Source organism: Prinia subflava, chromosome 5, assembly GCF_021018805.1.
Source record: "Prinia subflava isolate CZ2003 ecotype Zambia chromosome 5, Cam_Psub_1.2, whole genome shotgun sequence".
In the NCBI taxonomy this organism is placed as follows: Eukaryota; Metazoa; Chordata; class Aves; order Passeriformes; family Cisticolidae; genus Prinia; species Prinia subflava.
The window spans coordinates 47,686,934-47,714,003 of record NC_086251.1 but is presented as its reverse complement, the minus strand read 5'-3'; the positions used below and the strand labels follow the sequence as shown (position 1 = coordinate 47,714,003).

The following is a 27,070-nucleotide window of genomic DNA, read 5'->3' as shown; positions in this document are numbered from 1 at the left end:
TGGGTATTTCAGTATTGCACTCTGCAGCCGTGCAGGGCTGGTGAGCAGATCAGCCTTCCTAGGGGATGCTGCACTGATGCAAATCCACATGCAGTTAAAAAACCCCACCAAGTTTCAGGTGGTGGCAAAGTTGGAGGAAGAAGGTCCTGTCTTGGTATGTGCCCTTTCACTCCATATTTTCCTGCTTTTTTCTCCCTACCACCAAAGCTGTGCATGTACCTCTATTTTGAGATACCTTCAAGTAAGGATAGCTCTTTACCTAGAATTTTACCTGTTGTGCTGCCTTACAGCACAACAAAGGTAAAAGTAAATGGGAGTAACAAGTCATAAACAAGAGGTTAGGACTTCTTAAGTCAGTTTTATCACAGGAGCATCTTGCAGAAGGAGCTTTAAGGTTTCACCTGCTTCCAGACAATTCCCACCCCGCTGCACTGCTCCAGAAGCAGCAGCCTAAGCACACTACTCTTGCCTAAGGCCAGGCTCTGACAAATTGCCTGTACTGGCATATGGGAAGCTGTATAAATCCCCTTACTCACCCATACAGACACAAATGCTATAAAAATAGAAGTATGCTCTGCTATAGATCTCTATATCTTCTTTTATGATGGATTTTCTTCTCTCATTCAGTTCTGTCATATCTCATGTGTGTGAGGTGTAATTATGTAATGGATGTGTGACGTCCATGCACGTGTATGCAATTAGTGTGCATTTCAGTAACTGGGAACTCCATTTTCTTTCATTATCAGCACTTCTGCTGCATATATGACCAGAAAGCACAATACGAACAAAATCAAAATACCCCCTTTATAAGCTGGAAAACATTATGTTGAGAGCAAAATTTTGCCTAGGTGCTTTAACACTCTAAGACAACACATCTAATAATCTGTAGTAGTAACAAACAGCAGGCATTATCTTGCTTGCAGTGCAGCAGGTACACTGCTTCAAGAGACATTTGGAAAATGGTTCACAATTACAATGGGGTTTAGATCAAAATGTACTCTGCAATTTCTTCTCTTTTAGCATGTGTTCACAGATGACTCAAGTTTCTGACAAATACTTATTTAATACATTGGCTTAACAGAAAGATCACTGAGAAAAACAAAAATACTGATGGGGTGATCCCTAAAAAGGATAAGTACATACTCTTTCAACTTTTTTCTTTTTTTTCTGCAAGCTCCAAATGTTTGATTTATTGTCTGCTGACCAGTTCTGCAGATGCTACGTGATCTGTAGAAGGATTTGGCCAGGGGAGGGAATAGCTGGAATGAGATCAAAGGTTCATGCAAGAAGAAACCTCCAGCTTTGGCTGTAAACTCAGAACAGAAGAAATGGTGGCATGATGTTCACTCCCTTAAGATTAAAAGCACTGTTCTATGCTAATATTGAGTGTAATTCAATATATGCATGAAATGTCTAGTACTAATGCTTGTATAAGAAACAAAATTTTTCTTTTCAAGGGTACTGCTTCACCTTTCATTGCTTTAGGAAAGAGCATCCCTCTTCTGCAGTAACATCAATTCAAATATAGAAACTAAATTTTCTCCAAGGGCTCTGTTTAAGAACACTTAATTTTCTACCCTCAGCAGACCCTGTTAACAACATGCTTAAATGCTGTCCTGAACTAGGGCCATAACTTAATTATCTATTGCATGAAAGCAAGCTGGCACCTGATTTTGAAATATTTCCTTAAAACATCCACAGATGTAGATTTATATAATTAAGCTCTTTTAGGTTATTTAATGAGGTTGCAAAAATGCACTAAAAGTAATTCATCACTTGGAAGCTTGTGCTGTTTGACTTATGGTTACTAAGGATGCCTGCTTAGTAGAACATGGAGACAGGAAAATACATATTTGTGAAAAAAATACCACCTTCTAAACATTTTACTTTAGGGTAATTTTGCTTTAATATCTAGAGTAAGCAAAACCAGAGTAGGATGCAGTATACCATAGAGGCTTTATTTGTATCCACCCGGGATGACATCTATTACCCACTGGCAGATCCAAACACTGAACACTAACAAAACGTTCACCTGACAAAACACAGCTCCATATGCTGCTGCTGCTTAGATCACTCACCACACATGCACATTTCAGTGATAGCAGGCATGTGACATACACCACAGGATCTCCTAGCTGGGTACATTAGCCCTCTGGGATTTTAGACAATTATATCAGAGGAACACAGAACCACAGAAACCAGGCTGGAAGGGAACCTGAAGGACCACCTGGTCCAACATTTTTTGACAAAAACATGGTCTAAATCATGTTGGATGGATGTTCCAGCATCTATCCAGACAAATCTTAAGGGCCCAACATTTGGGAATTCACTACATCCCTGGAGAGATTCCAGTGGCTGATTGTTCTCAATGTGAAATATATTCTTGCATCCAATCAGCATCTCCTCAGGTAACCTTTACTCATTACTCTCATCTTTTTCACACGACTCCTTGTAAAAAGTGAGTCTCTACTGTCTTTCCAGCCACCATTTAAATAGTGGTGATAAGGTTTTCCCTAAGTCGTCTTCTCTCAAGGCTGAACAAACACAGCTCTCTGTGCCTTTCCTCATATGGCCAGCTTCCCAGTCCCTGGATCACCTTCGTGGACCTTTTCTGGACCCTTTGCAGCCTGTGCAGAGCTTCTTTTTTACAGCTGAGACCCAAACTGAACAAACTATTCCAGGTGTTACCTGATAATTGCTGACTAGAGTGGGATAGTGGTGTCTTTACCTCTGCTGCTGCTGCCCTTGTTGATGAAAACCAGCATCCTGTTGTCTTTACTTTTCCAGCACTGCACTGTTCACTCACACAGAGCTTGTTCACCAGGATCCCCAGGTGCCATCCCACAGAGCCACTCTCCAGTTGCTTAGATCCCAACCTCTGCTGCACTCCTGGGTAATGTTTTCCCAGGTGCAAAAACCTAACACTTGTCCTTGCAGAGCTTCCTAAGGTTTTTGTTAGCCCACAGCCTATCCAAGTCATCCTGCAGGGTGGCTCTCCTTCCTCATGTGTCCACTTCCCCATTGTTGGTATTATCAGCCATCTTCACCAGGGTACCCTTGATCCCATCTTCCAGATCACTTCTGAAGATACTAAGGTGTTGTCCCCAATACCCCAGGGGGATCTCACTTGTGACAGGCTGCTGGTTTGAAAAGGAGCTACTTATCCCAGCCCTGCTGCTGCCTGCCAGCCAGTTCCCCACCCACCAAATGGAGCACTTTCCTAGACCCCAATGCACCAGCTTCTCTAGGAGGAGGCTGTGGAAAACCACAGTGAGAGCCTTGGAGAAATCCAGGTAGACAATGCCTGCCACGAGCCCCACATCAGCCAAGCAGGTTACTACTTTGCCATGGAAGCTGATAGGATTTGTCAAGCACAGTTTTCCCTTGGTGAATCTGTGCTGTCTTTTCCCAATTATGTGCTTCATCTGACTTGACAGCCTCCAGGTGGATTCACTCCACAATTTTCCCAAGGACTGATGTGTCTACAATTGCCTGGATCCTCTTTTAAGATCCCCTTCTTGTAGATGGCGGTGACCTTTGTCTTCTTCTATTTTTCTGAGATGTGCCCTATCTCCACAACTTCTCAAAGATTATGGAGAGTGGCCTCTCAATGACATCAGCTGGTTCCTTTAACATCCTCAGGCAGATACTGTCAGGGCCCAACAATTTGTAGGGGTGAAGCAACATGACTTGCTCCTGAAATCTTGTCTCTCAGAGTTCAAAATATTGAGCTCCTTCCCTAAGCAATCCATATTTAACAAGTGCTTCAAGACATACAATTTACATACAAGTGTCCAAAATCATAAAAGTAATGCTGACCACTGAATGTCTGAAAAGGACAGGCTTGCTTGCTGCTCCAAAGGTAAGAGGACAAAATGGAAACGCTCTCCTATAGAAGAGGAACATGGCTATAGGCAGTGTTCTTGAGTGTGTCTAGTCAGATACTGTATGCTTTCCTTTTTACTAGTTTGGCTGGTCAGGTGAATTTCTACTTCCTGTGCTACAGTGCACCCATCTGACTGAGGGGAGGTGGACTGTTTTTCACAGAGGGGAGACCAGAGAACATGGTAGGACTATAAAGTCTATAAAGAAAGGAAGCAAAGTATTTTAGCTTTAATGTTCAACAAACACATACACTTACTTACATGTAAAAACCCACATTAATATTTGTTTTCTAGTCAAATACACTCAATCAGAACATCCATACTACTGAACAGACAGAACCATGCCAGTTTTGATACACGGGTCTGGGCAGTGAGGGACATTCCCCCAAAAGGGACAAGATAAATAATTGAACATGGTGGGGAAGCTAGTTCTAAGTGTACAGGGAGAGAGGCACAAATGCAACCACATCAATTTCCTGTGATTTCCTTAGATTTCCCACAAACAGACTCTCTCAATTCCTCTAGTTAAAAAGAGAGCCACACTAAAGTAAGTGCCCCAAGTTCATTATAGTTTACATTCTTTGGATGGAAGAAGCATTACTATGTGTGCCTAAAAATTATGGCATCTAATTACTACCTACTCAGATGAAAGATAATTTGCAAGTGAAACCAGTAAGTAATGAAACATGCAGAAAACCTGCAGTCCACACATATTAGTGACATTTCACACAGGAGCTAGTGATAATGTGGAATGAGAATATGACTGGGAATTACTTAAATACATAATTTAGAAACATATAGTATGAAGGACATAGATCATGATGCTGTTGACAGATCATGCGTGCATGCTCAGAAGAACAAGGAATCACTAAAAAAACCACTCAAAGGTACACTGGTTAGAAGATAACCAGGAAGATGATGGCTAGTACAGTGTCTAAGGCATAGTCTCAGCTTCTGTGGACTTGGCCTTCTGAAGAACTGAATCTTTCAGTGCAGGTTTCAATCACAAGTGAAGAGAACTGAGCTGCAGCCTGGGGCAGTGGTGGCTGGGCTGCCTGACTAAGGGAGCCTGTGCGACAGATTTGGTGATGAGCAGCATTTGAGAAGGGTGTCAGCAATGACTGCTTGGTGAGAAAAGTAGATTTGGAGCACTCTAAACTAACAATGCTTGGAAGAAGAATTGCCACTCTGGAAGAGGAAGGAGAGAACAAGAGTCCTAAGTTATTTCTAGTGCCCAATACAAGATCCAAATCCTGGCAGAAAGCATCAGCTGCCATTTTTAAATCACATTGTTCATATGCAGATGGTGACAGTACACACAATATCCTAATTCTTACTTCCTGAACTTCCTCTCTCTACTATATGTAACCAATAAGAAATTAACAAAGGAAATGTCCAGGTATATGACGCAACTCTTGTCACTTCCTCCATGAGGCAGACCAGTGATTATTGCACCAACAAATGAGACAACAAAACATCATTCAAAAGCACATATACCCAAATTCCTCTAAAAACATAGAAGAGTCTCTTGAAGACAGCAGCTCACAAAAACCTAAGACAAGTCAAAGCAAAATGAAAAGTCATGGGCAAAATGTAAAGGAATACAATGCAACAGCAAATTAAGAAAGAAGTTGGTCACATTTCTTTCTACCATTTCTTAGCTGGGCCATTACCAAAATGTACTTAGAACTGTGACTTTGGAGATTGAATTTCACTGACATAACACATAAAGGATGCTTGGTTTAGAACTAAAAAGTAAATCTATAAGTGTACAAGTCATTTGGGATGCTTGTTTCCATTGAGGATAAATACGGTCTGCGTGACTAAGTGTCTCAATTTTAAACAGTTAATGCCACTTCCAAACTACTCTCACCATAAACAATCAACATAATATGGACTACAGGGAACCAACTTTTAATAGTAAGTGCTCACTACTGTCTAGAGAGTCTAATATCCAACAGGTAAAAAAAAATCCAGCAACACTATCATCAGTGTTTCCAAACACATGAATATTATTTAAAATTTGCAGCTAAAATAACTATAGCATAAGATGTGGTATGTAATTTGAAAGGTCTGTAATTTTGTCATTAAGTATTTTCAGGGAGGAGTTATTTCAAATGCAATGTTCCATTTGAGAAACAATTTATGTGTATCTTGGGTATAACATAACTGCCTAGTATCAAGCCTTCCGTGGTTATGACTGTCTTTCAGTTTGTAGTATGCTGTAGCTTCCATTACTCTAGCATAGCATTTCACAAAACTCCACTGTAGGATTGGGAGACATAGAAATATTTTTAGTCAAAGTCCACAAATGAGGCCTGAAACATAGAGGATTAGATGTGCACTACCAAATTTTGGGCTAAACTAGGATTAATATAGAACTTGAGTAAATAAAGAAATTATGCAGAAAGCTTGCATTAGCAGTTACCTGTCCCTGGAGGAAGCACGAATACAGCACCTCCCTATTTATCTTGCAGGTTCCCTAGGCACTTTCACCTGCACAGAGCTACTGCCTTCATGGGGAACGAGACAAGTACATTCCACCTGAGAAACACTACACTCCAGTAGCAAGGTGAAATAGCACTGAAACCTGCCAAAGCCTCCAGAGAGACTAGATAAATTAGGTGTATTCAGAGCACTCCTTACACACCTCAGTAAGACTGAATTCAGCACACGCCACTGTTACAAGAGCCATTTTAATTAAAAAAAAAAAACAACTAAATCCTCCCACTTCCAGACTAGTTCTCTCACACCTCACTGGTCACTATTTCAAGGAAATATCAGCTCTCCTTAAAAAAACCCAAAAGATACGGACTGTCACTATGTCAACTACAGCCCTAAAGTTCACTCATACAGCAGAACAGTTTTGTATCTTTGCACATTTACTAGTAAGTCTGTCCAAAATGAGTGAGTAAATGTTGCTAGCACAGCAAAACAGCCCCACAGTTCCCAGCCTGCCCACAAGAACAGCTAACTTTTGAACATGAGTTTTATCCTACAGTCAGAGACTTTTGCTCTCTGCTGTGTTACTGTCCCTAACATGTTCATTGTGTTTACTGTGAGAAGTTCTGTAGTGAGGGCAACTCATCCACTTGCCAAAAGTTCCCTCTATGTTCAAAAGTCCTCTCTAACTTCAGTGGACACACTGCAGGTATGATTCAGGTTTGGAGGCCTACATCATTTCAGAAAGAAAATACAGTTCTTCTGAGACACGGCAGGAAGTTTTATTTAACTTAGCCCCTATTGCTGAAGTGCCAAGATAGCCAGGTAGCTAAGGAGGCACTTAGTGAGATTGCCCAAGACATCTAACTCCAACTGAAACCCAGAGAATTGAGCACATTTACCCCAAAGACTTCACAGGGAATCTGTCTATAACTAAGTATTGAGGTCCTTAAAATCCCACTCCGTATCCCATTTCCTTTCCTGTTCAAGAGAATTTTCCTTACTGATTTTTATGAGAATGGAATCTATTAGTTTTCAGTAATATACCCCATTATTTCATTGTCAGAGATACAATTTCTATGGACAGGGTTGCAACCCACACTACAAGAACATTTTGCTTTATTACACTGCCAGTATCTGTTCCATAGCTTTTGAATGCACAGAAACAGGCAAAGAAATTAAACTTTAAGGATGACACAGTACTTTCAGACCACACAGAACACTTTCTGATGTCACCTGGCACTTTTCCACAGGCCAAGGACAGCAAACAGCCTCAAACACAGAGATTTACAGTTTCTGTTTTACCACCTGAAGTCATCTAACAAGATTCAAGGTACTTCTGTGCACTAGACGGCACAGTAACATCAGTTTTCATCATTTGAGAGGGAAACACTTGAGGCAATGGTTACTTTGCTTTCCACCAGACAAATTAGTTTCACTGTGATCTTCTTCAGATGTATAACCCATGAATTTTAAGTCAGTTGTAAAAGCCCACAGAAATGCAATTCATCTGTACAGATTAAAACACTCTTCTAGAAAAGCAACTGTAATAGTTTTGAAATGTCCTTTCCCTTGGCTCCCTTCCTTCCTCCTCCTTATCCATACACAAATAGTTTTGATGATACAGGGATATTTCAGTATTTTAACAATGAAATTGAGCACATCAATGTTTTCACTATACAATTAATGGAGGAAACAAACACCTGACAGTAATTATGACTTTGTCTGGCTTAATATCAGAGCTGTTTCACTGCTTGAAGTTACAAATAACCCTCACAGACTAAGCAGTCCTATTGTAAAAGAAAAATTATTTTACAGAAAATTATGAGAAAACTTCAACGTTTTTCTCTTTATAAGGTACATTAGTAACATGAATCAAGAATAATGTCTGAGAACGCCAAAATAAAGGGTATTTCTCCCAGTGGAATTAAGATTTTAATACTTTGCCTTTGATCTGAATTACACAGTACTCTTTAAATCCAAGAGCACAAAATTCCAGACTTCCGTAAATAACCTGAAGCTTGCTAGCACAAATCTGCCAACTAACAAATCCCTCTTCATCTCTCCAAAGGCTGCATTTTTAAAGGTCATTAGATGGTCAGCTCACACACTAGATTTACAGACCCTGTAAATATAATAGACAAAAGACATATAAAATCTCCATTCCCCATTTTGAGTAGCAGTGCTTCTTAAGAGCATTTCATCCCTCACGTGAATCAGAGAACCTGCATGCAGGTAACATTCACAGACATTAATAGCAAGCTCCTAACTTTCACTAGATCAGGCAGTCCAGTGCTGAATTTGCTGGGAGGGGGTGTTTGTAGGGTTCCTACTGATGTGAACAGTGGCTTAGGTAGCGTGCAACACCAAAATACTCCTTTGAATAGGAAAAAAATCCCAACAAACTCAAAACCTTTGATTCCTGCCTACGACCCTGTTTTGTCTGAAACGTGAATAATCCTTCCCAATGGATACTCAAGGCATTGGAAAAGTCTCAGTTCACAGTAAGATCAACAACTTCAGGTCAATTACATGCTCAGTGTTAAAGTTCTGCATAAATGCTGTACCAAATCTGAATATTGGCTCATGTGAGCCAAGTGAAATCATGAATTAGATCCACCTTACTTAAAAATCTGCCCTTCAAACCAAAATAAACCCACTGTAGCATGGAATGTTGTAACAAACTTCCAGTTCCAGGCAGCTTTGTCCTGAAACAGAAATGGTCCCTCCAGGTACTGCTGTGTGTGTGCGCCAGTACTTCAGTGCCAACTGAACAAAAAAATAACCAAACACCTAAAGTAAATAATAGAAACATCTAAACCCAGACATACATTCCGATTCACTTTGCAAGGTTGGACTATTCCCGTAGCACTGAAGTGTCCCCACGTTTGCGTGGGTCATTTCACTTTGGCCGTGCCTCCGGCCTGTCCTCAACTCTATGTGGGAGGTTTACACTAATCAGCTTTTTCTGAAGTTTAAATTGCAGCATCACATCAACAGCTGTTACATAACAGCAAGAAACAGGAGCTTGTGCTGATTTATGAAAGACAACCTGGTGGTATTTTCAAGCCTCTGAATTAGCGGCTATTCTTCCCCATAAAATAATTCAACATCATAAAGTTAAATATTTTAGTTAAGAACTAATAAATACAGTGCATGATGTTCTAAAAAGCCAGAGCTATCTTAGTTAGCGTAAACTTACCAGTAATTAATACCTTACAACAGTATGATTTTTCTCACAGCTTTAATTATGTGTTTGTAACTTCATGTATTGGAGAGTGAGTATTTTCCCAAAAGAGAGAAAATGTACACTACTTCCCAAGTTTGTTTTAAAGAAAATCAAACAATCTAAATTATCCTCCCATAAAACACAGACCATACAGCTCAACAGCCAGCAAAGCCAAATTCTGAATTTCTATTCTTGGATATTGTTACTCTGCAGCAGTAAAGGTGTCTGGCACTCACAGCAGCATCTGAAGGAACACCTATGGCATTTAAGCCTTTTAGGTTCTTTGAAAATCTTTCCGCTAACAGAATTTCTCTTTAAAGGAAAAATAGGGGGGGAAAAACCAAAAGAGAGAGCAAAAGAAGTCAAACTTATCCAGTCAAAGCACACATGTATTCACATATCAGTCTCCAGGAAGAATCAAAACATAGTGTAACTCTTGTTAATCTCATAATTGCAAGAGGCTTTTACCCACGGCTGTTAAATAATACGATCCAAATGCCTCTTCAAGATTAAGTATATAATGTCACTGTACAACTAAAACAGGAAGACACCAAAGGGTATGCAACACCATTTGCATAAAGAAGAAAAAATATTGTTTCCTTAATATTTAAGTATGTTTACTAGTAGAATAGAAATTCATTCTTTGGGAGCATAATGACTGTAACTTTGAATTTTTACTCCTGTAAATGCCTCATCTGATTACTTTAAAACAAGCAATTTATTTGCTTGTCCCATATAAAAGATCCACTTTACAAACAGAAAAGGAAAGGTATTTTTGCAGAGGAAGAAAAGAAATAATCAGAGCAATTAACTGAATCATCTGAGGGCAAGAAACAGGTGCCTCACTGTTAAGCTACATCATATTTACACTCAATCTAAATCAGAATTTATATTGTGGCACCTAAGTATTTGCAAATCTACCACTGGGAAATCCAAGATCATATTCACTTTCTATGGAGAACAAGGCTTACTACTATAAAGATGCTGTCCACGTTCAGAGCCCAATCTAATTAGGTCATATTTGTAGAAGGAATAGAGATCAAGGTTCCCTGCTAGTGTTGAATTATATTTTTGCTCCCTGCTAGTGTTGAATTATATTTTTGCTCCCTGAGGAATTAAAAAAAAAGTATTTTTCTGGAGTGAAGGAATATAGGGTAAAGTTCCAAAGAAATTCACTACTGCAGGCACAGCTAGAATTGAGGACTTTCTGGTCCTCATATCACACTGAAACACTGGAGCTCAATCTCTTGCAGTAAAGACTGGTGTACAGGGTTCTTATGCAGCCCTCTAAACTTCATGTCAATGCACAGAACTACTGATTCTACAGGTACTAGAATAAAATTGCCATTAAAACGAGATTTACAAAATATCTATTACTTACCAAAAGTGATGCAAGATTTTGTTGTTAAAACCTCTAAATACAGCAAACAAAAAAACTCCCTCCATTTAGCATAGTGACTGAAATTTGTTTCCTATACAGAACAGATGATAATCTGGTTTCTTATAAGAATGTTCAAGATCTCAGTTCGGGGTCATGTCTGTAGGCACCCCAGAATCAGGACACACCACCCTATTTCCATCTGAGCCCAGTGAGATATCACAAGTCTCAGCACAGACGGGCACACAGCCAGTATTGTCCAACACAGCCATTTCCCCTCTACACTCTGGATACAGAAGGTTCTCATCTCTTTCACGAGTTATCAGATGTGCAGGCTCTCACAGCTGAAAACCCTCTGGAGGACAGAACCCACAGGGCTGAGCCCCTGGCAGGAACCTCAGAGGTTCCTCAGAGCTGTACTGCAGTGCTCCGTTCACAGTCCAGCCTGGAGTCAGCAATGCAGCATGACCAAAACACTTGGAATTCATCACTGAATGCAAGGAAAGAATTTTAGTTGTGAAGATTACAATTTTATTTGTAAGAAGCACAGAGTACATGCATCGTTATTCCCATCTCATCAGCAATTTCATCCCAGAATAACAGTAATGCTAGTGGCATTTGTGTAGAGTTCAATCCAGCAACAGGTACAATGAGGGAGAAAACATTGAATTTTGAAAATCTTCAACAAAACCAAAAGGTTCTGCAAATGAATTCATTTACTCCACCAAATCTGAACAATTTCAAAAGCCAATGAGCTTATACAGAAACCTGCATGATAAGTGCATCTATCTCTTTTTAATATAACATCTTTCTTACATGTGCAAATTGGTTTCATACCTACATCTAAGGAGCAACTGGTAAAACACTGAGTAAAAAGAATTTCACAAGTAGTTATTTGGCAGAGATTTAATCATTCTTCAGCCAGTCTGCATTTTTTTCTTTAAAGCAAATTAGAGTCCAGAGTGCAGAATGGTAATGTGACTGTTTCCAGCTCTAAGTACTCCTTTCAAGTACTCTAAGCAATTTGAGATAGTTTTGCTACCTCCTGGACTCCATGAAACAATTATTATTATTTTGACTTTCCAACCTCCCCCCAAGACAACAGAAAAATAAAACTGAGTTGGGTGACCAGGTAGATAAACACTGAACCAAGTTGACTAATTTCCCATTGCCAGTCTGCTGTGTTGCAGAGAAAGCAGCCCAGCTCCAACCTTTAATTACCTAAGTAGTACTTACTAAACTTAGTTGCCCTAAATATCCACAGATTAAAGCAGTTCTGGAGATGATCCCAGATAGTCTTTCCAAGTAAGAACTCTCTCATCACGTGCTATTACTAAACAATCCTGTACAATCAAATAACTATAGTAAACACATATGGTATTGAAAAATACAATTGATTAACTGATTACCTTCAAATCTGAAGTACATATTCTGCACTCAAAAGTCAACTGGCCTAAAAAAACCCTCCCCTCACTCTCCATGAAATTAAAAAAAAAAAATTCAAAGAGCTTTGAGTCAGGCACAGGTTTGTTCACACATGAGAAAAATACTGCTGACCATTTTCTTTCCTTCTTCAGCCTGCACGCAGCAAGAGGTCTTCATTTTACTCCTGGTAGGGCAACAGCGTGTTGGCATTTTACACAGTCTCTCTCACACAGCAGTCCCAAAAAGCATTCCCCAGTGATAGAAACATCACCACAGCAGAGACCTGCAACCCCTCTAGTCACAATTCATCTTCATTCTCTGTGGAGAGCAGTTGGCTCACAGATGAGTCAGCCAGGAATGTACTCATCCCCTTCTAGGGAGCAACTAAAAAGATCTTTACATTCCAAGGCTTCTTCTCCCTCTAGGTGGAAGACATGAAGAAATCACAAGTGCTCTGTAGTGTAGCATTGAGCTACCAGTTTTAACTAGCTGGGAAGTGCTAATGGTTTACTTACTGTGAAAAGTTGTATCTTTCATTTTAATAAGCACAATAAAAGACTCAAATCATGAGCTGATCAGGAATGATGCTGAAGGTGGCAGCAGCAACAGCTCCAGGCTCAGTGAACTTAATATGGCTACATTTTATGATTATGTGGGGGGGAAATGGAGCTTAGCTATTGACCTTCTCTGCAGACTTTGGGTAAGTCACTTCACCTTTTTTCAGTCCTCTTTTCCTTTTCCTTGTGCATTTTCATTAGGCACTCTTAGAGACTACCACTCCATCTCAAAACAAGGACAGACAACTCTATATAGCTCTACAGGAACCTCCCACCCTCAACTAGCCAAACACCACTGAAACAGGACTAATTAATAGGCTAGCTTTGACCTCTCTGTCTAGCCAATCCTGGCTGGCCAATTTCTCAGAACATCATGGTACTCATGGGTCATGAAGTGAGATTCAAGAAAGGAGAGAGTGATAATATTCCAGATAGCTTCTTTCACCTTCTGCTCTGGAAGCATCTTCATAAAAATAACACGGTAAACGGATATTGGAAACATCTCAAAGTGTCAGTGAAGGTAAAGGAAGCAGACAAAGGATAGCAGCAACAGGAAAGAGCAAGGCTTGCAAAAGGCTTCAGAAGGTAAGAAAAAGCCTTACAATTTTAGGCAACAGCAGTCAAAAATCCTATGGAGGGATTTAAAAATGTGTAACGATACAATCAAGTAAAGAACTCAACTTTGCAAAGGCATGAAAAGCAAAGGGAGAAAAGTCTTATCAAAGAACTAAACCACAAACATCATCCCACCACCCAACACTAAATCTGTAGGGCAGAGCCTCAGCTGCTGTAAACTGTCATGGTTGTATTGATGGTAGAGTTAAGGGAGCACAGATTTCCTCCCCGAGGCTCTAAACAACTGCCTCTCTCAAAGAGTGAGTTTTGGTCCAGGAGCTCACAAAACTCAAAGCACAAGCTGACTCATAGTAAATGGGGGGAATGGGTAATAAATCTATTTTCCTCATTTCAGTCAATTTAAACTTCTAAACATAAATTTCATTCAGAAATTCTACTCCAGAAGTTTAAATATTTCCCACCATCTGTTAATATCTTACATCTTGCTATTAAAAGATTTAAATACCTTTGAATAGCAATAGATTCAATCATATTGCCCTCAACCCACTAAATAACTGAATGCATCATATGCAGGGGAAAAGTAATTCATCAGGTTTAGGCAATCTGAGAATTTTCCAACAAGCATGCATGCATGGAAACTGAACAGGCAGAGTCTAAATTATTGTTTTCTTCCTTGCAGGAAGGCACATTTACCACTGTTCCTCACTATGGGTATATAATGTCACCCTCAACACAATTAATGCAGTACCTGTCATTAACATTAAACCATTAATCTCGTGTTGAAAAAAAAGAAACAATTGGTGACAACATACACATGGTAACCTGCACTCCATCTGAAGTGCTTGCTCTGCTGTACTTCAGCCTACCAGTACACTTCCAGCAGGAAGTAATCTGACTCAGTTTCTAAGGCTATTGCGATTTCTACTAGAATGTCTTCAATGTCTGTCAGCTTCAAAGAATAAAGAAAACCACCACTCTTTACTGCCTGAAAGTCTTTGCCTCCCTGTAGAACAGGACTGATGCCAGTTGAATTGTCAGCAGGTTCATGCAGTATTTTCAGCCTGCTAGATGGGTAAGCACATCTATTCTGTAAAATGTCATTGACATAATGAATACAGAACTAAATATGTATAATAAAATTTTGTAACTTCAGAAGAAAAACAATAAGGGTTCTTATCACAAATATTAGCAGAACAAAGTTTAAAACTAATTTACTGTAATGAAATTCTAGATTTCTTGCCCAACCAAAAGCAAACCTCTCTCTACATTTTGATTTTTCGCTTTCTTTTATCACTTTCTCTGCTTACTGCTTCCCCAAGCCTACCTCTATGCTTTGCAATTCCCAAGATTCTCCCATGGTTCACCATCCAAATTCAGTCTCCCCTCACTCACATCTCTTTCATCTATCCTCCAACTCCAGGATGCCTGACAGTATAATCTTAGTCTTTCTACCACACAGTTCCAACCCCTAAATTTCTCTATCCCTCCTGCAGCTTCTGGTGACCATCTTCTATCTCCAGGTGCTTTCCACAATCTAATTTCCTGCAGCCCAGTTGTGCACTTTTAGAGTTTTGTCTGAATCCTCCACGCTGGTGGTCCAAGTTAGATTGATGGAACACCAAGAGCACAGGGATGAGAAATGAATCCAGCATTTTAACATCTACCAAGCAACCCAGAATCTCATACAGACTGTGCTAAGCCAACCTCTGAAACATGGATTAATGCTCACAGGCTGATTTACAAGGCCTTTTCAACCCACTTCCTACAACAGCACAGTCAGGAGGTCTGGTAACAACTGCATGAGATGCATGGTAAGATAGCAGTGCTCTCAGTGTCAGCTGCAGTACAAAGTGATTTCTGCAGTACAGAAATCAAAATTGCCATGGACAAGGAGACGTACATTAAACACAGCTTTTATACCAACAGCATCATTTTCTAAGTGGAACATGGAGCACACATCTACAAAATGGTCCATCTCCCCAGTCATACCAGAGAAGAACATATCCAGATACATACACATTATCCCCCACTACAGTTAAGTCAGCAATACCATGGAGAGCTGCACATCCAAGTCTTACTAACTTTGATTCTGAAATCCCTAATTAAGGATTTCAAGTATGTCCTGAGTGAAATGTAATTAATTTGATTTCCATACCACATCATAGTACAACTCAGGTTGGATGGAACTTCAGGAGGTCGCTCTAGTCCAAACACCATTTTTCCAGGAGCCTAAATCAAAACTAAGGTATCTGGACTTGATTCTCATATATTTCTCTTTGACCTCAGGCCAGTAATTTACACAGCTGGTCTCTGCCTGAGTTTTCTGCAGGTATAGAAAAAGAAATGTTGCACTACTACTACATTAACATCGGAGGAATGCTTAGCTAACGCGATTTGAAATACAGGCAAATCAGATACCTAAATACTGGAGCTGGGCTAATACAGGAAACTTGAGATCTTATTCTAGCACTCCAGAGCATTCAACCTGGATGTTTCAAGTATGAACCTGTGTCCACAGACATTAAACTTAGTTCTGAAGTGGCTACATTTTGAAAATCTGGATTTTTGTTTCAGGTCTGCTTCTTGGTTTCAAAGCAAAGATTTAGCTTGTGAAAGTCTTTATCCACAGTGTGCTTCAACTGGACTCAAGCCAACTGTAAATAAATCTGAGTCATATAAAATAAAGACTATATAAAGTAATATTTTCACTAGGTTTAATAATATACAGTAACATAAGAAAATACTATTTAATATGTTTCATTTGCCTTTGTTTACTACATCTCTACATGGCATTTTAGTCAGACCTTAATTTACTGTGTGTTAAACTGCTTCCAGCAAACTTGACCCCTAGACCTGGCAAAATGGATAAATTACCCTGGAGTTCATTTTCTGCACTCAGCTCTCCAGGGGATGCTGCTGGCAGGTTGAGTCAAAGCACAGAGAGATGTTTGTCTCATTTCCTTCTAGTATTTTGAATGCCAGTTTTAATACGCTGCTAGAAAATGAACAGCTCAGAAAGAAGGATGTTTATTTTCCAAATTCTGTGTTCAGCCAAAGCACATTTCCTACACTGGTTCAAAAAAAAAAAAAACCAACAAAAAACCAGAAACAAACAAAACAATAAACAAACAAACCAAGAAAAAACCCCAACACAAAGAAAAACCCCACCACTTTTCCCAACTAACTTCAGCTACACCTACCTGCATAACCATTTAATACTCACACTCAAAGCCAATGCAAAGATGTCAGAAGTTCAACCTCAACCTAGGTGTGAATTCTGATTTAGGAGATCCTGGCAGTCACATAAGAAAAACTTGTGATAAAATGTTTGTCCAAGTGGTTTTAAACTGTCACACATCTATTTTCCCCAGAATCAGAAGCCATACAAATGAGATCACAATCAATAAAGTTTACCACTCACCATCTACAGGAACAAGAGGGAATCTGGAGTCACTGGGTGAGGGGGAAGAACTCAAAGCAAACCCAAAACAAATAAAACCCCACCAGCATATGACAAGTGGCTACAGAAATAAGCTCAATGATAGCTAATTAGTAATTCATTGAACTACATAAATAAATACACATTCGCCGGACACTGCGTCTACATGTTATTTGAATACCATATGCATAAAGCAACTGAAACTTTTTCTTAAATCTTTCTTCATTTTCATTTCCTCTAGACTGACATGAAAATAAAATGTTTATGGCTGATAACTTTCCTGGTCTTTAAGGGCATAACACATTAGAGTACCAAAATATTTTAAATCCATCTGCATGCACTATCAATAAATCTATCATACTAAAATAGTTGCACGATTCTGTGCATCAAGATAGAGAGAAGTCCCACTAATATGCATGTGGGGAATATTTGCAAGTAACAGAACAGAATACAATAATTATATCTAGTGTCTCAATGAGACCATGGTCTTTCTGTGTAGCTTGTGAACTGTCCATGGTTGACAAACCACAGGCAAGAAAATCCCACTGCCTGTTTCAAGGCTGCTCCCTGACTAGTGTCAGAAGATAATGGGAATATATTCCCATACATTTCTAATTCACAGAAAAAAAAAGAAATCTATCCTTATACAGGGATTACTTGAAAATATTCACAGCAGCAAAAAGTCTGGATCAGTTGTTGAACGGCCTGACATGCCCCAGCTGAGGCACGTGGTAGAAACGTCATGACACCCCGTCACCCCACCTTGTACGTGCCCTGGAAACGTTACTGGGAGTTCTGGAGGACATGGAGTCATAGGAACATTCTGAAACAAGAGGCAAGCCATTGGAGCAGAGAAGCTACAAATCAGGCTTTCTGGGCAGATGGCACTGCAAGCTAGCAAGCTGATAGCAGATGGAAGGGAGAGCTTGGATACGGCAAAAAACCGGTTGCAAACTAATGAGGTATGTTAAGATGCTAGAGACAACTACTCCTCTTTTCTGAGCTCTCTGCTTTAAGTGAGGGTCAGGTCAACTCCTCATCCCACAGAAATCTACCCAGAGCCATAAAAAAAAAGTAGTTCAGTTTCCTTCCAAGAGGAAGCCATCCAGAGAGTTACTCAATACCAAATAAATATAAGATTCATAATCCAAAAATCCCAGGCTCTCATGAAATTTCTGAAGTCCACAGCCTTCTACATACAATTTTTAAGTCCACTAGCCTCCAGGACAATATAAAGACCAGTATCTTATCACAGCAGAGAAGCTTTCAACTACGGGGAAGTTTAAACCAGGAACCATGTCTAATAGAAAAATGCTACAGAACACATTAACTGTGGTGAAGATTTGGTTTCAGTCCAGACTACAACTGAGGTTGGCTTGGTGCTCCCAAGGCTCCACCTCCTTTCTGCAGCTGACCTACAGTTCCTTCACTGCTATGGGATAGAGATAATCAATAAGTCTTCATGATTGCAGAATATTACTATCAGAAAAAATGTGGCGCGCCTCTTAGGACATTCATGATTGTCAGTCCTCTGATACAAAAACCCCGACTTTTCTTCTCTGGTTACATACACACACATATATGTGTATTTTCTTGTCCTCTTTCAGCATCCCCTGGTTCTTTTTTAAAGCAGCATTGCTTAGACTTTAGCAATTTTTTTCTTCTGATAAAATGTCACAGAAACATTATCAATATTTCCAGAAGAACACAATACAAAATTATCTACTTCAGCAAATGAGACTAATCTCAAACAGTGTAGACTGTGAGAGCTTCTAGAAGATAGCAGAGCTCACAAGCTTCTAACATTACTTCTAGAAGCTTATGGACCCTTTATCCCTAGATATATTACAAAGGGTGAGCCTTTCTTGCCAGTGTCATGAAGTGCAGGGATCTCAAGGTCTTACAAACTTCTATAAGCTGCCATTTCTAACAATGGGGATTTTTTTTTTACTTACACTTAAGTAAGAAAATCAAGTGAAGTGGTAAATATGTGAACTTCATTGAAAGCCTTTGGAAAAAGGGAGGTAGAGCTGCAGATTTGTGTGGGAAGCTAATGAAAAGGGAGCACAGCAATGACACAAGAGATTAACAGGCTCTCAGCAAGAACCTGCTGAAATTCTTGTTCCCTAAACACACATATAAAAGCACCCACATAACAAAATAAAACTGCTGTACACCATATACACGGCCATGCATGTGTACAGCCCCTCATGCTTAGAGCAGACACAGAATTAACAGAGGTAAGAATAAGTACATCTCCTAAGAGAGCCTGCAGGGAACTATGTATTCACAGTCCAGCTGAACATCCACACTCTCACCAATCTTCTATGCAATCTCCAGCAAGTCTCTTGACTTTTCCTGGGACTTCTCTCTCTGTAGTCATGTGATTACACAAGCTACATTCCCACAGAGATGAGCTGTATTACTTGCTCCTTTTTGATAGGTTTTCTATCATTGCTACCTTCTTGTTACATGACCGATCTCAATCCCTGGCTACCAGACAAGAATGAAATAAAATAAATAGAAAAAAAGCAAGTCAACATCCCATACACTAAAAAACAAAACAACAAAAAACAAAGCCAACAAAGAACACTACCTCAAATCTACAGAAGTTGTTACTGAGCAGTAACACTAATGGGTTCTTACAGACCCACTCCTGCCCCACAAACACCAACTTCAGCTGTTTTCAGATGTTCTCTTTATTTGCAGCTTACATCTAGTCACTCCTGCAGCATCTCAATTCCTCCTTCAGCTGCAGAAGATACACAGTGATAAGCAGTACATAACTGCAGAATAACAGGAAGTGATTAAAAATGCTACAACTGCAATCCTGTGACAAATTTAATCTGTAAATCTGTTCTGACTGAAGAAACACTTTTTAAAAGAAAGGGTACTACCATTACAGTGATTAGAAATTATTCATTTAATGCAAGTCTTGTGATATTTTTCTTAAAACTTCAGCATCCTGAGGCATATTTGGGCCTCCCTTGTGTCCATCTCTTGTGGTTACAGAGAAAAGTGCACCTCAGAGACCTGAATTTCAGAAAGCACATCAAAATGACTCAGCTGTATTTATCTATTCCGGTTGTTCTTAAACTAATCTTATGACTTTAGAAGAATGGAGGAAGAGGAACTATTTGTTTTAAACATGTGAAGAAGTCAGTATTACTTTTGGGATTTCAATTCAGATGCAAGCATGTTTTTGCCTTGGTCATTTCATCATATCATTGTGAACAAGTTCTCATTCATGCTAAATGGAAGTTTCCATCAGAACTTTGACTGGTATCTTTCTGATCTGGCTTCCGTAATTTTGTGGCCTCCATTGCCTTGACTCCAAGTGTGCTGCCAAGTATGTGCTCAGACATGATCAACTTGATGCATCCACATATATGGAGGAAAACGAAAGAGGAGTGGGAAAGAATAGTATTTTCTGATTATTTATCAAGAATCATTATGTGTTTCCAAAAGGTCTTTTTTGTGTTCTTTCAGTTTTTGAACAACTTTGACAGACAAACCAAGAGCATCTTAAGGTTACAGATGCAGAATACAGCAAACCAACCCACAAAGCTCTCAACAAAAGCACGGGGAAGCCCTTGGACACCAAGAGGATATAGCTAAAACTTTTGGACCCGCATACTCAGAGCTGTGTTCTTCCACTCCTCTCTCAGGAGTATAAGTACACAAGTGATCCTCAACCTATACAACTGGCACCTCAGTATTACAACAAACATGTGAGGGCAAGAATACTGCTCCAAACTCTCCCAGTGCCTGGGGTTGACAGTATCCTTGAACTCCTGCTGACACTGCTGGCGAGAAGGCTCTCACTCCACTGCTATCACAGAGCTGATCAAGGAGTCACATTAAAAAAAATCTGAACTTTAAATTAACTTGGCTAGTGCCACTGGCAAAATGTCTCATCTCCCACACACCATAAACCACAGAGGCGCAAGGAGAGAGAGAAAGGAAATACACTGGAAAGACAGATGGGAAGATGAAAGCATTGTGGACTAACACTGATACTAAAATGCATCATCTACTCCTGCCCTCAATCAATTCTTTTTTGCCTGGCCAAGACAGACATCCTGAAGTAAAATGGATTCCAGGGTTTCCATATCACTTACCTCATCAACCCCCTCCATACTATATAAATTCCTACTCTGAGTACATAGTTTATCACTAAACTAGTAAACCATGATTAACTGTGTAAAGGTAATGAACATAAATCACTGAGCTCAGATGTCATCTAAACCACTGCATATTTAGCTACCCATAGCTTTAAGAGGAGCACACCTCTCGTGACTTGTGCAATATACACACATCAGCTGGACAGAAATGAATAATCACCAGAGGAACAGAACTACAGAAATGGAATGGTCGGCACTAGTCTCACAACAACCCCAAAATATTCCTTTATCTGAACATTACCTTTTGCCTTTGATACATAAAATCACATCATTATGTAACACAACAAACCTTATTTCTACACAGAACAGTCCTGGTTTGTTGGGGTTTTTTAACACTGGTGTTTTCACATCACTGCAGCTTGGTCATGACAAAACTAGCCAACACATCTCAGGAGCTTACAGGACATTACAAAGCTTTCCCACCTTACCTGGCTCTGTACAGTTCTTCTCTTCATGTGTCCCATTAGGTGATGCCATCAACCTTCTATTCCTCCACATTCCTGATACAACGCTTCTGTCTGGAACAGCTGATTCTTGGCCTGTATTAAATAAAAAGACATTATGCCCACTAGCACCAATTTTTTCCTGCATTTTCCCAACTGGACTACACGTGCCCACTAACAAGGATGATGGACTGACCATCTGAATGCAAAAGGGGCAAAACCCAAGGTGTGACTGGAGGGAGCACTATGTGCCAATAGACACCTGCTGGGTGCTCCCAGCTCCAAAGGTGCAAGCAGGCGCCACAGCCGAGCTGTTGGCATGTTCTGGCCATCAGAACTATCAGAAGATTTGGCTGTGACCCACAGCAGGAAAATATTCTGCATCAAGCAAATGCTGAAGCCTGTACCTGTGAAAGTCAACACTTGCAGCTCTTATATATGAAACCAGCCCAGCTATGCTGACATGAGCAAAAATCACACTTCCATTTAGTCATCTGTACTTGCACATATTACATTACTGCTTTCATGGGAAAAAAAATGCATATGGATATGTTCCAGTTATATTTTAGTTTATTCTGAACTTTTCACTCTTGGGTATGCTTAATAATACCAAACCATTCGTAACTCATCAAAGAAAATGGAAATCACAGTGAATTCTTGTAAGTCTTAAAAAAATAAGAACTTTTTTAGAAGTCAATAGAGCTTTTGGCAAAAAGCATTTTCCAGAAGCATTCTCAATGAAACCTGTTAAACAGAGTACAGGAGCACTTGTGAGATCATGTACCATGTGCAATTATAATAACCAAAGAAAGAATAGAACCTCTTAATTAAATCACTTCCACCTCAATCTTATCCATTTCAAATGAACATATTGTAAAAACAACAAAAATTCTTCCTTGGCCAATTTTGAGTTTATACTGTCACCATGTAATGCCTGTGTTTTCTTACTGACTCCTGGAAAAAGAAATCTTGTAGTTAGTTTTCCCAGAGTAAAGTGTTCTGAGCCACAATTGTAAGAAGCATAGACAACAGATGGTCAGTATTTATGGATAATATGTACTGTAAATTAGCCAGCTGAAAGAAAACCCTACCTGATGCAGCATACTATCAAAAATTAGGTTATGAGGGATTTAGCTGATAGCCCAGGAGATTAAAAACTTTCATTAGTCATGACATTTTTCATGAAAACCTAAAAAAGTTGTGGAAAACAGCAACTGCAACCAAAAAAACCCCTTCAAGCTATGCAAACATATTCATACCCCCTTTACTTGTTCCCAAGTTGAAAACACAAGTTGAAAGTTTTAAGATGAGCAATATGCTAATACGGTCTAAGACACCGAATTCTTATATGGATGGCTTGTTGCCATCCTAGATACAGCTCAAACAAGCTGGGCAATAATTTGAGCACAAGAGCATTACAAACTCTGACAAGTTCCTGAAGATTTTTCTTCCCTAAAGCACACACTTGAATTTCAGCTTTAATTTAAGCAGATGACCCATCCTGATTGTGCTGAAATCTGAGTTCCTTCTATTAAATGTAGATGCTTAGTGATGGGCTTAGTCGATTTTGTTCTTAAATCTTCAAGTTGGCAGCCCTATCCAGAGACCCAAGTGCTCTCCCAGCAACCCTAGACTTTGTATTTGAGGGATGTGAAGCATATTGCAGGATGAGGGCTTGAAGCTGCACACTTACAGCCCAAACTGTGCCAGCAGGCAGAGGAACAAACGCGAATGATGTGGTTATTTATAAGTGCATCAGTTTACCAACACAGCACATGCACAAATGATGCAAAAGACTCTGTTATAATACTCTCTCTATAAAACGTAAAATTAGCACTGTTCCTAGCCTAAAATGCAGAATTCTCTGTTAAATCTCTACTGTAACGGGGGAAGAGGTGTTGGCGGCGTGTGTGAGACTGAGAAAAGAAGCAGCTATAGCTGATGGAGGTTCACAACCTAAGGACAAAACGAAAGGCAGCCCGAAGTTGCAGAGGGGACCACAGGCGGCTGGAGCGAACTCCACTCTGATGCCACGGCAGGGGGAAACTCCTCCAGGGCCGTTCGCAGGCACGGAGCTGCCCCGCGATGCCGTCGGCTCCCGACCCGCGGGGTGCCCCGGCGCAGCTTCCCCCTCTCCCCGGGCTGCGGCCGCCCAAGGAACCCGCGCTGCTGCCCCGCACCACCGCACGCCGGGCATTTCCTCTGGGAGACCCCACAGGGGACCAGCCACCGCCGCCCGGATGCGCCAAACCCCGGCAGCCCCGCGGCGGCCGCAGCCCCCGGGCCGCCCCAGCCGCCCGGCCGGCCCTGCCGGGGTCCGCCGGTCCCGCCGCCGCCGCCACTCACCCGCTCTGGAGAGCAGGCTGGACATGCACCAGGCGAAGAAGAGGATGGCGCAGATGAAGCCCAGCTGCTGCAGCAGCATCTCCCGCCTCTTGCGAACTTTCCTCAGCAGAAGCAGCATGGTCTTCGGAGGGGCGAGCGGCGTCTCCTCCAGCTCCATCGGAGCGAGCGCGGGCGCCGAGGGGGCGGCCAGTGGATCGGTGGGAAAGCGGGGGTCACTCCCGGCGGCTTCCCGCAGACAGCTCCATTTCGGTCGGGCTGCAGCGCGAAGAGAAGCCGATGCCCAGGCCCTCCGGTCGGCAGCGGCGCAGCGGAGGGAGAGGCAGGTGGCGGCGGGCGGGAGGCGGCGGCAGCCCGGAGCGGGGGGGCGAGGCGGCGCGCTCAGGGGCCGGGCCGAGCCCCGCGCCCCATGGCCGGCGGCGGAGGGAGCGGCGCGGCGGCGCCCCGCGCTCCTCGGGCAGCGGCCGCCCCACAGCGCGCCGCGGGCTGCGAGTCAGCGCCGGGGGACGGAAACATCCATGCGGCTCCCTGCCCGCCCGGCCAACTTTGAAGTTTATCCCTTTCCTCCCTCCCCCCCTCGCCGGCAGCCGTAGGCGGCAGGTGGGCGACTCAGCCGCCGCGCTGGGAGCAGCTAGCTGCCCGCGGGCTCTCTGCGCGGCGCCGGGCGGGCACTCAGCCCCGGCGGGCGGCTCGGCCCCTTCTCCCCGCCCCTCTCCCGCAACTTTCTGGGTGCTCCTCCGGCACCCATGGCAACGCGCATGTGCCTTCCCCCACCGCCGGGCCGGGGGGAAGGAATTAACGGGCGAAATTAATCCTTTCCCCTGCAGGGCGCAGGAATGCCCCGCTCCCGGTGTCGCGGCGGGCAGCGGTAGGTGCCGCGGTGCGGGCCGGGCCGGGGCCTGAGGGGCTGCAGCGCCCCGGAACGCGAGCAGCGCCCCGGGGCTGGCGGCGAGCACCGATGGCTCGGGGCTCTTCCACCTGTCTCAGGGGATGCGTTTCAGGATGGGCTTCCATGGGGAGAATGGCGCTTGTGCGCGCAGTTTGCACTGCAATGAACGCGTGGTGTTTAGGATGACAAATTAATGACCCATTTTGTGAAATGGTGGTTAGTTCCAGGCTGTGCCACTGCGATTTCATTTCTTTTTTTAACTAAAATCTTATGTTTACATTAATTAAGTGGTTACTGTTAGCCAACGAGTGGTGGGAACTTCCTCCTACAGCACACGCATCGGTTCTGTATTCCTCCCAGAAACGTGTGAGGAAGCACATTTAGACAAAACGGGATTAACTCATCTGATCTTCTTTTCGATCCAGCATGTGGTTTACGACAGAAAGCCTTTCAGGTGATTCCCTCTGGATCACTGTCTATATTCTTCAGGATATACAACACGGATCTGGCAATGTTTGTTATGGTTTCATAATTATAATACAAGTAACTCACATAAACAAGTAATCACAAATAAAATATCACCAATCCTCTGTTTTCCCATCATTCAAATGTGTTTTCTAGTTTGGCTTGTGAATTCTATCCACCGTAGAAAGATGCAGAAGCACAATGCTCAGGATGCTGTGGTACTGCATGTGAAATTGCTGTGGATTCATGCTGAAGACTGCCAGTTGTCTCAAGTGCAAAAGGCATTACTCAAGCTGGAGAACCAAAGAGGAACCGTGGTGTTAATGCTGTTGCTTCTTTACATGCACATTGCTACAGGAATTTGAGTATCTTAATTGTCCAAGCTCCACGGGCATCTAGGCTCTCTCTGGTGGGCTTTTGACTTTCTGATTTACATTAAAGCAGGAAAACAACTGCATGTCAGAAGAATGGCACTCAGACGTGCTCCAGTCTCCTCTCTTTCATTCCCTTTATAGCTGCTGAGAGAGCAAAAGTAACTGTGAGAGCTCTTGGCTATTACAAAAAAAGGCAATAGGGGAGATTACAGATCAGGTTATGTCTCTAGATTTCTCTCCATGGCCAGATAGGAAATCTCAAAGTTGAACCCAGAACAGTGAAAGCTCTCCCTGACCAAAAGAATTTACAAGCTAATTAGACACACAGGCAAAGGAAGCTGGATAAACTCAACAGGTCTTTATATTAGCACCTTTATTTATAGTGGACTTGATTTATTTGTTGAAGACCTTTCGGTTCCAGTGAGGGTGTTGGTTGGCCATGTCAGTAGAGATGCCACTTTCTACCCTGTCAGCTGTTTTAATAGATGGGAGCTAATTCTTCGCATGGCTTTCCATCCCCTCTTTTCTGGGACTAAAGCCTTCCCATCCACTCAAAGTGGCAATGCAAATACTAGTCTGCCATCCTCTTTTTGTGTGTGTAATGAGAGTTGCAGTGCTGACAAGACTAGTTTTCTGTATGAAGATTCATCTAGCAATAGACGATGACACTGGAGGGGATTGCAGAGGTTTGGTTGGTTTTCAGTAAATTAAGTTTATAATCTGCTTAGAATAATAGTATCATTAAGGTTGTAAACGGCCTGTAAGATCATTGGTTTCAACCATTAACCCAGCAATGACAAATTCACCACTAAACCACATACCCAAGTGCCACATTTATACATTTTTTGAACACTTCCAGGGTTTTTGATTTCATCACTTCCCAGAGCAGCTTGTTCCAATGCCTGACTGTTCTTCACTTATAAGGACTTCAAAGAGGCTGTTCTAATGGTTGGGTCTCTTCCCAAAATTGATGAAAGTTGCTCGTGATTTTTATATTTACTGTGTTTATTCACTTATTTACTCTCTACACTGAAGACATTTTCAAAGCCATGGCACTCCTGATCTGAAGAGGTACTAATACTAAGACATGCAATGACACTTTGCCACAATTAAGGTAAGTTTTAAGTAAGTGTCTGGAATTGAGGCTGTCATTCACAGATATTCCATATTTGTGTCAATGTGTTGTTTACACAAAGACCATGGAAGTGAACCATTGTTAGAGGTCCTGAGTTTCACATGTGAAGGATTTTCATTAATTCTGTCAGATCCTATGAACATCACATGGATCAAACCAAAGCACATGGTTAGTAACAGGAATGCAATTGTAATATTGCCTGTTTTGACATAGAGTTTTTTTCCTTTTTTTTGGCTGTTAAAAAGTTGTCTGGTTTAGAGTTAACAGTGACTATAGAAACCCTGAGGCCTTCCCTGTGAACCACTGA

General features: G+C 41.5%; 1 protein-coding gene across 1 annotated transcript in view; it reads right to left on the bottom strand.

Annotated features, from left to right (window-relative positions):
* LOC134551486 (ras and Rab interactor 3-like) overlaps window positions 1-24,228 on the bottom strand; it is a 153,445-nt gene extending 129,217 nt beyond the window's left edge. The window contains exons 1-2 of the mRNA XM_063399148.1: window positions 23,904-24,228; window positions 21,543-21,653 (exon numbers count right to left, since the gene is read on the bottom strand). Of these exons, the coding sequence (XP_063255218.1) occupies window positions 21,543-21,653; window positions 23,904-24,060 (268 nt within the window). The 5' untranslated portion in view covers window positions 24,061-24,228. The remainder of the gene's footprint in view (window positions 1-21,542; window positions 21,654-23,903) is intronic.
* Between the last annotated feature and the right edge of the window lie 2,842 nt (window positions 24,229-27,070).